Below are 16,038 nucleotides of genomic sequence, written 5' to 3' on the forward strand. Positions count from 1 at the left end.
ATAGAGACAGTGACATTGAGAGTTGAGAGATTTGTGACGTTTAGCATGTTTGGAGTGTATAGTTAGTGTGTTATGTAGTGTGTTTAGTGTGTAGTGGAGTCGTTTTTTTTGTTTAATGAATGTTAATATAGTATGTCAAAATAAAAAAAATAACTGTACAGTCACACATGTGAGGTTATGCTGAAAATAATGACACCAAGTAAATAGTTTTTAAGGTGAAATATAATGGCAAAATCAAAAACAGACAAAAACGGCCAATTATAGCCTGGAGTATCGGATTTCAGAACAAATCTAAATATCCCTGACGTCCCACCTTCAAACACAGCCTCATTTGGCCATCCATGAAAAAGCTACTTAACCTCCCACTTTTCTATAGGAATACATGCTTCCTACGGGCACTGCACTAGTTGAAACAAACTAAACAGCATTTGGGTAAGGTATTGGTTGACATTTGGTGAGAGGTCTCATCTCCATATTGTTAATGTCTGCTTCTACATGAGCCTAGGTTTAGTCTGAAGTTGGAGCACTAAAGCTATATCCCCAATGCAGCACAGAGCTGTGTTTGAACATTCTGTGTTTTATACTTTGACGTAGAAACATGGCCATTTGCATAGATTGAAGGTAAGGCTAATGCAGATGCTCATCCTTTAACTGTCACACTGAATATTAAACATCAGCATACTTGTCTAGAAACCATTAATTCCAGTTACACATGGAGAGCACAGTAACGTCTTGTATTCAATGTGCTGTTTATTTGTTAATGTGTTAATATCACCTTTTGAACCAGAAACTACAAGGTGCCACACAAACGCTCAATACTAACACACAGCACCTACTTCTATTTGAATCTAGAAAAACATTCAGCATTTTTTAGATTTTTAGACAGTTAACAAGGTTGTCATTTGAAACTAATGAAACGTATGTAAACTCTCAGGCATAGCAGTGGACTGTGCTGGACTGTCCACAGAGAAATCACAGAAAATTCCTTGGAAATGATAGTTAATTACAAACCACATTCTTTTGTAGACTCCAGGGGGTTGTGAAATATGGGCGAGAGATACAGACAGAGAAGGAGAGAGAAGGAGTGAAACACTGAGTGAATAAATAGAAACTTAGAGATTATGTGGTGACTGGGTCAGGAAAAAGGCTAAAAAAAAAAAAAAAAAAAAAGAAGACAAAGGCATTGATATTGTTCTATTCTTAGTCATCTTCATCATGATGAAGAAAGAGTTATGGAGCAACCACAGCCCATAAAGGGTGAGAGAGAGACATTGAGACAGACTCCTGGAGACAGAGAGGGAGATACTGGTGTTATAGCGAGAATTTCACCATATCCATTCGTCTATTTCAGAGTTCAGGGCATCAACAAATTGCATGAAGGTTGGAAACTTTCTTTCTTGCTACAGAGCCCTGCTAGGACCCATCCTCACTTCAAGGCCACTGTCAGACCAAATCAGGAATTTGGATTGATACCTAAACTTAATAATCTTCGGTAAATGTGTGTTATCATTATCAAGGACACAGCAAAGTAACTACACTATCACAGGTTTTAGTTCAAATCATAGGAGCTACTACAGCGTGGTCAGCCTGGTACTCTGCATTTAAGCCATCCCAAGGGAGCAGCGACAGCAAACAAACCTGGGGACCAACTGCAGAACTTGACAAAGAAAGGCGCTGGTCCTTCTTGCTGCAAGGCAACAGTACTAACCCCTGCTCTACAGAGCTGGCTCATGTGATGGGATGAGTATATGATGTGTGTGTTAGGACTATGGGGTCATGCAGCAACACTACAAACCTTGTTAAGTATCTGAGATTCAATCAATACAGAATATAATGAAGTTATCCAGTAGTTGTCTGAGGAGGATGAGAAGAAAGGTGCTGCTAAGACCAGACAGACTTCAATCACTGAGTCCTTTGGCACTGGCAGGTATAATCCAGGTACAGAGAGAGAGGGGAGCTTTGGCTGATGACAAGCACTGGCCTCGGCACACAGAAAGATGTCTGTCTAGGCTTCAATTCATGAGTTGATGTTCAAAATGGAGTTCCCATTCTTAAAAGTGCAGAATAATGTTTCATCAAGCTCGTGTACAAACTATCAGCATTGTATGGGCATCAGCGACAATTAAACAGCCTGGGTTTGGTGTTAGGAAGGAAAAGAAATTTAGTGGTATTGCACATCACTACTAGCCCCTTTCACGCAGAGAAGCCACATTATCGACACAATGGTGGTTTGCCAGTTGTCTTCCCACAGAACGAAGCTTCTCCACCTTAAAGACAAACCGCTGTGTAATTCACACAGAAAGCCAGCCCTGCAGCTCCTAAAGAGGCATGACGGTACACGTCATGATGATGACATTGGTGTGTTTTCAAGGTGCTCTGGTACTAGGTTTCCTCCTGTCAATCTAAACCCGCAGACAGTTTATAATCATATGGATGCTGTTATAATGTGTTGTGATTGAGATCCTGACCCACCAAACATCCTGGAAAGTGTTAAAGTTACATTTTTCACTCTAAATTATATAACTACAGTAGGACGGGCAGGAGGGCAGAAATATCTCCATGTATAGCTGCAGTATTGTTTTCCTCATATAAGTTGCCAAAGACAGTTAGACTTATTACGTTTCTTTTGTTTGGTCATTCAACGTTGCTTTGTAGGACATTTCTCTAGTTGAGTGAAGGACCTGTGTAGGAATCAGACTGTCAGAATGACAATATGCACAGCCAGTTTACCCATTCATAGCTTGTTGAACTACAATCGGATATAATAAATCTATATTTGCAAAGGAAACATGCTGCAGCTTATATATTCACTTGTAATATTTGTTCCCACTGCTGGACTGTGAGTTGACCTTTTACAACCAGGGCAAACGGGGACAGAGCTTGGGGTGAATGGTTAGGTGTACAAAACATTTGACACCAAAGGTCATGGTTTGTGTTCTGTCTTCTGCTTCAAGTTACAACTCAGTATTTCAATGTTTAACCAAGCACAACCTTTTTCTGACCCTCATCATATGATTTGAGTTACCTAAACATAACCATAACTGAAAATGAATGAACAGTAAAACCATCGAGCCAGTCCTCCTCCACCTTCTCCAAAACACATAAGAGAAGCAGAAAGTAGCGAGCAACCATATTTAAAAGATGTGATGCAAAGTACAAAAGCATCAACACAAGTGCTGTTCATAAATTCCAGTATTGTCTATTCTATTCACAGCATACTGCGTATGTTTATCCTTACGTTTGCATAGCTGTAGATTTGTCTGCATTGTTAGCTAGCTACAGTGTTGGAGAGCAATGGCAAATCCTGAGTATGTATGACATAGTGCAGCAGTGTGAACACCTGATTGGTTGCAGAGGTGTTGGATGGAAACATGTAACAGTCATGATCAGGTGCGTAACACTGATCAAACCAAATTCAAACTTGGGGTGAAAGCTCCAACACTGTCTCAAAAAATGCCTGACCTGCAGAAGTGGCCAATAACAACAAATATGACTAAATTAAGATTGAAGTACTTTCTTGTGTTCGTCTAAACTATTGGCATTCACTGTATTTGTTATGTGTGGTAAAATGTATCCCATCTGGGTGGAAATCATTTCCGTAAAGTAGTATTATTACCCACTAACACTGTTATTCTTAAATATTATTTGGTGCAGGACTGTTAGGTTGGTACGTCTTACTCTCAGAAAAACCCAAAGAAGATCCGGAGCAGATCCTATGAGTCAAAATGAAAACTGTATTTGGAAAGCCAATGAAAATGATAACCTGAAAAAGTCATGAAGACAAATAGCACTGAACAGCGTTCACCAGTGATGCAGACTCCAGATGAAGCCAAATGTAGTGAGTCGGGTGAGTCATGGATTTCCTAGACTGACTCTGAAATTCATTTAAGTGTGTTTGTTGATGTGTTACAGACAGTAGCGCCTATCCTCATCAGAACAGGAGCATAGGCTCTTTAGACTTTATATTGATAGTTTTTTAATCAGCTTCAACTGATTTATTCAGGATAATGCATTACATATAGAGACCAAGAGTAGCACTAATTCATTTTGCAATAAATATACATATTATATACATGTGCATTATGTACAATATCCAAAAAATAATTCTGATTGCAAGTAGTCATTTTGCCCCACTGATAATAACTGTCAAATGTCAAGTCTAACTGATCAGTAGCTGAGGAAATATTTTAACTCTGAACATACTATTGTATAGATGAATGGACTGGCTGACTAGAGCCTAACTGTGAAAACGTGTAATAATAATCAATCATACTCACCATAGCACAGCTCTGATTGGGGCTTTATGCTGTCTAGAACTACCAGGATAGGTTGACAAGGGATTAATATGATTATGACAGACAACCATTCCTACAGGTAATTTAGAGTCACCAATCAAGGGCTGCAGAAGTAATCAAATATAAAAATCACTATTATCAATTAAATGAATTATCCCCAATTATTCAATATTTTGATACAAACATAAAATCAAGTGACTATGAGTAATGAGAAAGCTGTCAAAGGCTGGAAAATGAACTGTAGTGGTGAGTCCAAGACGTTACCATTAACCCTTGGAGACAGTCATGTACACCAAATAATCACTGTTCAACTTGCTGTACTGCCAGATATTTCCCTCAGTAGTTGGTGAAGTCTGTTCACTGGATACATAGAATTTCCTAGTGTGTAATTAATATAATTTGTTAATATGTAGCAATAATACCCTTAATAGCCAGTGACAGCATTACAAGATGGGAAATGATAAACATACACCCAAACATGACTGGCTGGAAAGATGTCACGTGAGATGGAAGATCCATATTTTGCTTTTCCTGTCATGAATTTCATTGAAATAAGATAATGTAGCTATAAAACCAACAACTAACAAGCGTCACAAAATAGTCAAACTATTATACATAATGGCAATTTTGACATTATCAATCGTAGACTGTACAGAGGGCAAAATTATTGTAGAATAAATCTGGCAACGCTGACCAGTGATGTTTGGTGGCCATGTGTCTGTCAGCAAAATTCCATGTCTTTCCCCTAACAGTTCAGTTTCTTAAGTATCAAAATCATTGCGTCTTTTTATTACTTTATTTCTTCTTTGTCACAAAATTGCTACCTACATTACCCACAATGCAACTGGATTGTCAGCAGAGTTTAGCCAGAGATTTGGGTGTGTTATGCTAGTTGTAGCTCATGTAGCTATAATGTACCCTTCAACCAAAACTGATGGTGACTGAGAACATTTATCAGACTTCACAGCTCCCTCTGGAGGCACAAAGGTTAAACTTTCTTTTACATGTGCAGTCATGTGTCACAGTTGGACACTTAGGTCAGAATCGGTGGTGCAGTGTTTCGGTGCAGGTTTGTGTGGCAGTGTCACTCCATGGTCCGTATGTATGTGTTTGTTGATCAGTTTGCTGAAAGGCAAAGCTGCTATGTTGTTATGCTACTAGCATGCTAGGATGAGGCAGATATTTACTGTGCTTCTTGAACTGGGGTACAGGACCAAACACAGTGACCACTAGTGGAATATCACGCTACACGGAGAAATGTCCGTTGTGGCCCCCTGAAGCCTTCAGCCATGCTAGCTAACATGCCCTGCTACTGACCTGATAGATTAGGTATAACGGTCCTACAGTGATTGTCGTGATTTTTTTTATAAACTGGTGCACAAAGCCAAACTGAGTGAATGCACATGACACACTACATTACCCTCTGCTTTGGTTTCAGTCGTTCCTGCTGCCAGTCTGATAACCATCTTAAGTGTCTGGCCACTGAAACTTGGCATCGCAAAATTTTAGTCGTCAAGTTTTTTTTGTTACACCGTCGCAGCCAAAATGGACTATCTTCACTGAAATTAATGGGAAAATGTGCATTTCCCTCACATCACCTGCTCTGATGGCAATCCAGTCCAAGGCCTGTAAACAAATTCGATCTATTAATTTAATTAATTTATTGTTCCTTTAAAACTTGTCTGTTTGAATGTGGACAATACAAATAGAATCTGTATTCAAACAATTAAAGTAAACTAAAGCCACAAATGGAGTAAAAAGGGATATTAAGCCTGCATACTTAATCAAAAAAGGCCTTGAGAAGGCTAGAGATGACTTGGTCTTCAAACCAAAATCTTTCCAGCAGTAAGCTTATCAAAACCGACTGAACCACTCAAGTAAGTGAATCAAGCGTGGAAAGCAGATTAAATGCTTGTTTAAAAAAACCTAATTCCTACCATACCGCGTTATCTCCAGCATGCTGATGTAAGAATACTCAACTGTTTTTTAAATCCTTAAGACAACTGAAAACTCTGTGAGGTTTTCAGCTGACAGGGGAGATGAGTCAGTCTCAGTTGTTTCTCGCATTCCTCAGAATAAATGAGGACTTTAAAGGTAGAGGACAGGAGTTGAGAGAAAAAACTCATCATTCCAATTAAGAGTCTGCTATGATCAAATGGCTGCATGTTACTGCTTAGCACTTAGGCCCCCCCCCCCCCCACACACACACACACACACACACACACACTCACACACACACACTTGACCCCTGTGACACCTATCTTCATTGGCTCCTTTCTCTGGCTGATTTGAAAACACTCCGTTCTAATCCTCCCCCCTGGAAAATGTTCACTGCTCTCTCTCATTGCTTCCCTTCCTCTCTCTGCCACGTTCTTTAGCAGTTTGTTCAATTCAATCTGCTGCGCTGGCATCACATTAAAGAAAAGTATGTTTCAATGGTGCATCAATCCAACTCTTATTATTCAACTCGACAGACGGATAATCACCTTATAACAAAAGCCAGTAAATATCAATGTTACCTTCTGTGTGTAAAACAATCAAAAGCTACTTCATATTGTGACAGACAGAATCAGTGTTTGTGTATCTCTTTCTGTCCCTGACCTCTCACATCCTGAGGCTCAGCAGAAAAGCCTCAGGCTAAACCTTTAATGATATCCTGTGCACCAGAACAGAAGATTACAATCAGTTAGGAAAATACACTCAAAGAGATCTGGCTTTGGCTTCTCATTGGGAGCACCGACTGTTACTAACGGGCCTTTTGTTTCTGCCTGTGTAAAGCCACAAACACACGCACACACACGTACACACTCACAAACACACTTGGGAAATGTAACTTGGAAAGTGTATTAATATAAAACAGTGTGAGGGGGAGAAAGTGCAGGCACTTGGGGGTGAGTTTTTCTTCTTTTTTTCTGGCCACGTTTGAACAGATTTGTGGCATTTTGTTACTTGAACATTTCCAAAGAATGTACCACTTTTTCAGGGCATTCTCGGTAGAGCCCAACTTATATATCAGTTGACTGATACTTTCACAGTTTTTTTGGTATGGGTGTGTGTGTTGCCTGATTTGTCCCCAAACCTTTGATTCACAGAACACTGCTGTTTCAATGCACTGATGTCATTCTGGACAATAAAGTTTAACTTTAATCCGTCAGATATCCTGCCTACATTACGGGGTTTATTTTTCGTAATTTGATGGCTCATTTCAAAATATGTGTGTACTGGCCGATGTAGCGATATCAGATTTTTTTTCTCTCTAATATCAGTAGCCATGTGCCCCAGAAATGGGTAAATAATTTTTTCAGGGGACAAGGGGGCATGTTCTGCTTCTAAAATGTACATAATTCAGAGTAAAGCACACAAATTTAACAATTTTATACATGTAACACCTTGAAGACACATAGAAAATGACAGTAGCTGAAGAGTTCACCAAATGATGACACAAGTTTGTGTCTATGATCTGATCTAGGGCAACAAAAACAATCATTCCAGTGAAAGCAGCTCATTATGATTCATATTTATGTTCATTGTTAGGTGATGACCTCTATTGGCTGTACTGATAATTAGGGCAGCAAAGGAGGAAGTCAGATGAAGCAGTACGAATAGCGATATAGTGAGAGGGACCGGGATGGATGTTTGGGTCAAACAAACTCAGGACCTTCACTCAGGAGAGCACTGTTCATGTACAGTGTCAAACCAAAAGTCAACAGTGAGTTATTTAAACTTACTAACAGTTAGGTATCTTAAGGTAAATTATATCACTTAAATTGCATATATAACGTAGGTATGTTTGTAACTGATGTTAATCATTTAAGCCAAACCACAACTCAGAGCATACAACAAAGGTCCAGAGTGCCCGTCACTGGTACGCTGCAACAGTCATGTTGTTTTAGGAATGGTGATACAGGTTTTTGGGAGTCACTGGCAATTGACCTATTGAGCTGTTGTTGTAGGAGTGAGGATGTGTTGTCTTGCTTTCATCAAATAAAGGAGTAAACCAGTGATTTCAGTGCATTATTATCAAGCAATGGCACTGAGGAGAGAAAGTTTAAACAAGAATGGTCCAAATAGAAAAAGACATTGTGACACTAACCCCTTGTATGACTCAAGCTTCTAAAGTGCTGGATCCTACAGTTCCCATAATGCAACAAGAAGTCGTCATTTGCACACTTTCCTTCTTCTTTGCTTCTCTCAAAGCCCACACCTCCAGTGTGTGCTGCACACTTTGTATGGATAGTGAAACAGGTAGAGGAGAACTGAACGTTTAATGAATTAGCGCTGGATTTCAGACAGTTTAGACCAGGTTTAAGTGGAAAGGCTAATGCCAGGCAGTTGATAAATTCTTTATGGCCTTTAACTAAATTACTGGAGCAACAATGTTTGTTATAGATGCTCTGACCAAACTTTCCTACATCAACTCAGCTGACACACCTGTTGAGGCTGGCAGAAATCCTTATGAAGTGGTTCCACTGTGCAGTGTCTATCCTCAGATTCACCTCCCTGTTTTTTTTTGGATGATATGTTAAAATGTTCCCTTCACTTATAGCTGCAGACGCCCTCAAATAACATGGTCAAATAAGAAGGAAATCAAATTACTCATTTTTCTTCTGTGATGTCCCCCCTCCATCCACATCTTTACTTTTGACTTAAATGTGTCAAGTTGGATCATCTCAAGATTAAATGAGTGAGTGAAAGAAAGAAAGAAAGAAAGAAAGAAAGAAAGAAAGAAAGAAAGAAAGAAAGAAAGAAAGAAAGAAAGAAAGAAAGAAAGAGGGTTGACTGTGGTTGCTTCACTCCATGCAAGTTCCGCTTATTATTTCCTTTAACTTACCGGCTCGTCCATCTGCTCCTGCTCGTAGTAATCATAATAGTCGTTGTGGCTGAAGTCGCTGGCGAGGTTGGCGTAGAGGAGGTATGCCAGGAGAACAGATATTCCCAGAAGGTGCATGCTTACAAAGTTCTCAAGTGATTATGATCCAAGAAGCATAAAAAGAGACATTTAAAAAGCCCTCCTGAGTGTGCGCTCCCCTCTCCCTCTGATAACACTCTTTCATTTGCGCTCTCTCTCTCTCTTCTCTCTCTCTCTCTCTCTCTCTCTCTCTGTCTCTCTCTCTCTCTCTCTCTGTGTCTATCTGTCTGTCGGCCTGCCTGTCTGTCTGTCTGGGTCCAGCGGCTGCTTATTCCACAGAGGGAGTGCTGCAGCATGTGTATGAGCCCCGCTGTGAATAAAAGCCCGGTCATATGGAAGCAGAGATCCGGTGGGTCGGTGGAGTCAGTCGCGTCAACGTGAGGACCGTTAAGAAGCAACAATAACAGGAAAACGGGCGATCTGCCTTCAAAATAAAAGCGCGCACCTGGCCACTTGGAGGTGGATGAAGGACCCGACATTTTCTTCTGACCTCTGTCGTCAACTGATGGCATTGCCTCCTTATCTGTCTCTTCACAGCTGCTCAAGAATGTCCCGTCATCTAAATATCGTAAATTAATTATTTTTTACGTTATCATGGGCTTAAATCTGAGGGTCATGAGCCAAGGAGTAAAATCCAAACACTCTTGTTTACAGAAAATAAGTACCATTAATATTTTGAGCTGGTGAAATGATTCAAATCATTTCACAGCCTTCAGTCTATCATCTTTTGTGTGCAAAATGAAAACTGAAAAAGAAATGTGCACATGTAAAATATAGTTTTGAAGCTGTTTAAATGCATTGTGCACATGTGTAAAGAAGATGTGTTGCCTAAGAAGTATTCTGTGTAATTAATCTATGCAGAATATCCTCAACAGTGAGGTTTCTCAAAGTCGCTCTCAAATTTCTGTGTGTGTGTGATAAACAACCAGCTGATGGAATTATAAGACATGTGATGTATTTTACATAAGCTTACAGTACTGTCAAACCTGAATACAGGTTGTCGCTGCTCAGGCGAGATAAGTGTTTTTATTTAGAGGTCTGAGCGGAAGTGTAAGTGTCACCTGATTTTTATTAGCTTCACTCTGATCTTCTCTTTCACATGGGAGTCGGAGAATTAAGTTGAGTAAACGAGCAGTGGTCAGGCAGACAACTAGGCACATATACATATATATGTATATATATATATATATATATATATATATATATATATATATATATATATATATATATATATATATATATATATATATATATATATATATATATATATATATATATATATGGACGTGGAGGGAAAAAAAGCCCCAAAATGGTGACAACCCAGTGTTAACATAGATTTGTCAATTTTCCACCAGGGTCACTTTACTTTATTTTGGTTTCATGTACCTCTATAATACTTCTGACAGTGTGCAGCAGACAGCAATACTTCTGCCACTGGGAACAATAGAAGTTTATCTAATCTTATCTTACACCTTTTACATGAAAGTGCATTCAGATGTACAGAAAAAAAGTGTGATGAAAACAGACGCAAGACCATTTTTTTCAAAAAATAAATGTCAGTCCTTTTATTCTGTCAGTTCACCTCATGACGTTTTTTGCATTTTCTTGTTTTGATGAAAATGTCAGGGATCATTATTGCTGAATTTCACTGCAGCTGATTACATTTTCATCACAGTGGACTGAGTCAGAAGAGATTTTCTGGGATTTGCTCATATTCCTGATGTGTTGAGGTGCGTGTTGAGGTGAGCCCAGTCTACAGTGTGAGCAGGTTCAGCTGTAATAACTTGGCATGGAGAGAAGTGAGACAGAGCGACAGAGTTATTGAACTCTGGGCTGCAGGCTGAAACTCTGATGTATACACACACACACACACACACACACATTAGTGAAGTAGAAAGGTTAAACTATGCAGGGGGTCTCCCCATCTCAAGACTGTTATACTGAGGAAGGAGTGTGAGTGTGTTTGTGCGTGTGTGTGTGCATGTGCAAGGGGCTGCTCTGCAGTTATTTGAGGGATATGAAATCCTTTAGTGTGGCCAGCATTCCAGAGTATTACAAGACACACACACACATGCAGACACAACACATACACACATACAGACTAACAGTAACAGCCTGAATGGACACTTTCCTTGGGATATATTCAGTTTATATTAAACTGATAGAGGTAACAGAAACTAGTAAGCTGAGATCTTTCAGAGAAACTGATTTATTTTGTGTATCAAGACAATTTATGACCGAAACATGTGATTGTTTGCATGCGTGCATGCGTGCATGCGTGCGTGCGTGCGTGCGTGCGTGCGTGTGTGTGTGTGTGTGTGTGTGTGTGTCCCATGCTCCTCATTAGACTGAAACAGAGATTACTCCTTGGCTTTGCATTGTTTTGACTTGCCTGTGCCTGACAGGTCAAGGGTCAATACAAGGATTGTAGAACAGGCTCAGCGTTTGGGGATCACATATCATCATTTTTCATTCACTTCACGTGATGGAGCTTTTGACTGTACTCAGTCCGAAACTTAAGGACGTACAAACATATTACCCCTCAGAATGAATCACTTACATTTAACACAAGTCCAATTAGTCAGCTTGTGCAACCTGCTCCTACTGCCTCCTCTGCCACCTCAGCTGAAGCCTATCACTTGTATTTGTCATGTTTTGTCAATAAGATCAGTAGTACTATATTAGATCCAACATTGTTAGTGTATTTTTATAAAGGTCTTACCTGTGTTTGGCCCTGCTGTTCTCACAGTAATCATAAAGCCTGGCATCAATCCATCCAACTTTCCAAACCATTACAAAATTACCAATTACAAACAGTTATTTTTTTTATCAATTAAATCTGGACACCACTAGGAAATTTCCTAAAACCCCTGAGCAGATAATACACCAATAAAAACAAAAATAGGTGGATACTTCCTGAGAACTCCAACCAGGAGTATCAAACCAGGAGCCCTGTTGGCTCCAGTTCAGTCTGGTCCTGGGATCAGCTCTAGTGTAGGTTTGAGGTCGCCGCCCTCTTGACAAGTAGTAGTGGTATGAAGCTGCTCTACTTGTGTCCAGAGAACGCACAGAAGTCACTCTGAAGGCCAATCAACATAGAACACATGTTTTGATGATTTTTGATGTTCGTCAGTGACCTGATTAATGAAAAATATATGTCTGTATTTGATCAAATAGGTCAGTCTGTTGAGACTCAAGTGTCACCTCCCACTCTGCATTTTCTTCACATTATTTAGAGCTCCCCGGGCACTGTGCTGATAACAGTTCAGAAGCCACAGGCGGCTTACCTCAGGTTATCAACTGAATGAACGCCTCCATAGTCCTTCAGTGCCACTGTCAACCCACTTCCCACTTAGCACATTGAAGCACACCTCTGACAATTTGGGACTGGATATATGCCATTTTCTGTCGGATTTGTAGTTGGTGGAGAAATTCATAGCGCCACAGTCTGTATTGAGCATTAAGAGTAGCCGACATACTGTCTTGCCATGCATCTAAACAGAGCATAAATCTAACCTGGTTTTGGGTCATGACTTATTATGTGACTGCAGTCCCACTCTACCAGTGATTCTGGACAAGACCTTAAAATTTGCCATATTTGTGTGTACTCAGTCACCCATTCCAACTGTGGGAATTTTTATTCTACCGGAACTGAACAACAATGGGCAGGGTGGTATGCGTGTGTGTGCGTGTGTGTGTGTGTGTGTGTGTGTGTGTGTGTGTGTGTGTGTGTGTGTGTGTGTGTGTGTGCGTGTGTGTGTGTCAGCTATGTGAAAAATGTGTGAGCTGGAAAAGACTTTTAGCCGGATATACTTCACGTTGTGTTTTGAAGGTCTTGATGTGAGTCTCAATCATGGCTCAAGAGCAGAAGTCATTGCAGAATGTATCAATCTATCCATCCATCATCTAAACCTGTTTGTCCTGTGCAAGGTTGCTGTAGTGATATAAATGGAAACAAACCGCTGCCAGGATGTGAAAAACAAACAACAACACACATTAAATTCTCTTAAATTCTATTTATGGTTATAAATACAAAGTCCTGAAAAGTGCAACATACAGGACACAATATGACTTCACCTGCAGAAACTAATGCAAACAAATACAACATCAGTTTGACAGATACTACAGTTTAGAATCTCATCATTATCATTTACAGGACTTTTGTGTAGTAATTTTTTAGATGGTTGTTCTAGTTTGAATGATGGTATAACTAACTATAGAGACTGAGATTTATAGAGGAAATAAGAGTAAGTAGCTAAAAGGAACACACAAAAAGTCATACTGACCACAAACGGAGGCCCTGGGATCCCAAACTGATTCATAATAATTTTATTTACACACTTAATATGCGATCAACCTTGCGTAAAAAAGGGGTGTAGATAACATCTTTTGAAATCGTTTCAGGATCTCAGCTTCTGGAGACTTGATTTACGCTCGACAAGCCAAATGGAGCTATTTTATGCTATTTTTTGGTTGTTTTACCCCCAGCTACTTAAGTTGTTTAGGAGAATGCTGCGAGGTAGGTATGCTGTGAAGCTCCACAAATGTTTTGTGGACTACGAAACCTCACCTGAGTTTCCATAGGCAGTGTCATTAAGCAGCACATCTGTGTGTATCTGTTCAGGAAATACAAAGATAGCAATAAATGGAAAGAGGAGACGTTTGTGTTGGTCCATCAAATGCTAAAACTAAAACCAATCATTGTTTAGTAACTCACTATAAACCCTAACATAGATTCTCTTTCTCTTTTTTATGCAAAATACGTCCATGAAAAATTTTGCATTCATTTGACTTCTTGAATATCAGATTTACACTGGATCAAAGCATTGATTATTGGAATTTATGATGCACAAGGTACCAAACATTAGATACTATTTACTATTTTTAGTTGTTAGACTCAATCATTTTTCACAAAAACACTGGTGGAAATACAGATTCCTTTTGATACGTGTTTATAGAAATTAATGCACTTAATAACAAGATTGACTCAAACAAGAATGAACTACAAAATAGATTTATTAACCCCTTGTATTGAGAAATTATGATAAATGTAGCTCCATGGTGATGAGATCTGATGCTCGACAGGGATTATATGTATGGCTGTGCTCTGATAAACTCGAGACATCTGTTCTTTTTTTAGGTGTCTCAACCACATACACAAACACACACACGCACACAAAATTGAATCGCAATGCATTAAAAATGCAATACATGAAATATTCCAGCAATGTAACAGCAGTTCAAACGAATTGTCACCATTGTAACTACATTCATTTCAAAACTTTAATTCAGTTTTTTTTATTGTGCGTGAAAAGAACTGTAGACAAAGTGACAATAATTAGACATAAGTGTGTAAAACTGACACTTATATCTAAATTGAAAAGCCAAAAGGTAGACAGAAAAAACACATCCTTGGTCTGAAAAGGTCACTACACTAGTCAAAAAGCAAGAGTATATCCAGACTATATCTATGCATAAAACATTAGGAATACACAAAATTCTTTACCTATTGTTTTTACAGGGGTTTGTGTGGTAAATCAGAACTCCACTAACACTTTACATTGAAGATTAAGCATGATAAGAAAAACTTGTGCTATGACTCATTTTGAAAATTTGAGTGGATTTGTGCTTTCCTCGGTTAGCATTTTAGGCGCTGTAAAGGAAATGATAACATCCCAGTGTGGCCATTTAAAGGTAAATACTTTCACCAAAGACAGTGCATGTTCAATGAACTGCATATGTAATTTGTCCTCACAACCAAAGGTTGCAGCTGCTTATTTTCTCCTGCTTGAAGGATTTATATTGTAGGAGAAAATCATCAGAAAAATGACTTTGTAGTGCTTTGAACAGAATCTGTTATTGTGCATACTATCTGCCACAGAAACAAAGATTACACAGAACAAGAACAGAAAAACAAAGAACAACACCTTGCTTAGTTACAAATGACAGTATAGGCCATTCGCTCAAAAACCTAAAGCAGCACGTTAAACATACATTAAGAACTGTTCTCTCCATCAAGTCCTTTTTACTCCAATAAGCCTCAGCTGCTCACCTGCCCTGGCTACAAAGCCAGCAGAAGTATCTACCTCACCCCGTGCTCCAGTAAAGGTCACGGTCCAGCTGAACAGCCCCAAAATGTTTGGGCGCCAGCCATGCGTAGGAGCCCACAGTTGATGCTATTTCAGTGAGCTTTTCTCTCTCAGTCATTTCCTGCATGGAAGATATTTCCCACTAGCGACCACTCAGGCACAGGAATACATTTTTGGTGGTGAGGGCAAATGTACAACAGATTAGTGGGGGTAACACTCTTCAGTTGTGCTCTTTACTGTCACTGTCCAGGTATTATATTACATGATAAGCCTTAAAGTTTAGTGAAACTGTACTTTATGATACCAAAACCTCATTGTACAATATCACTATGATAAATATTGCACGATACGATATTGATCACAATAATAAAAAACAAATAAAAAGATGACTTCAGTAATGTCCTGATGTGTACAGCATCTTTTATGCTTATACAATTTTATTTTACTTTTGAACTTGAGTTACCTCTGCTTTACTCCTATAGTGAAATAAAAGTTGGTGGTCATGACCTAAGCATGTGCAAAAGTAGCCATGAATTGTCTTTGGTGATGAACAATTGGAGTATGTACACTTACAATGCAATAATCCGGCTAACGACCAGGGCCAGAAAAATCTCTGTCAGCGTCACTGACACGTTATGATCTATTAACTGTATGTTCAGTGTTTGGCTGGTGTTAATGGGTTTATATTGTGCGTTTTTCTCACAGTGGGTTTGTAAAAACAAACAGCCAGTGGAGGAGCTGATAC

The 16,038-nt window shown here is 39.3% G+C and overlaps 1 protein-coding gene across 2 annotated transcripts in view; it reads right to left on the minus strand.

Annotated features, from left to right (window-relative positions):
* The window catches only part of vegfc (vascular endothelial growth factor c), a 64,899-nt gene extending 55,334 nt beyond the window's left edge, over positions 1-9,565 (minus strand). For both annotated transcript variants that reach the window (XM_037115337.1, XM_037115346.1), the window contains exon 1: positions 9,127-9,565. In XM_037115337.1, coding sequence (XP_036971232.1) covers positions 9,127-9,243 — 117 coding nt within the window. In that variant the 5' untranslated portion in view covers positions 9,244-9,565. The remainder of the gene's footprint in view (positions 1-9,126) is intronic.
* Between the last annotated feature and the right edge of the window lie 6,473 nt (positions 9,566-16,038).

This window comes from Acanthopagrus latus, chromosome 1 (genome assembly GCF_904848185.1).
Source record: "Acanthopagrus latus isolate v.2019 chromosome 1, fAcaLat1.1, whole genome shotgun sequence".
Classification (NCBI taxonomy): domain Eukaryota; kingdom Metazoa; phylum Chordata; class Actinopteri; order Spariformes; family Sparidae; genus Acanthopagrus; species Acanthopagrus latus.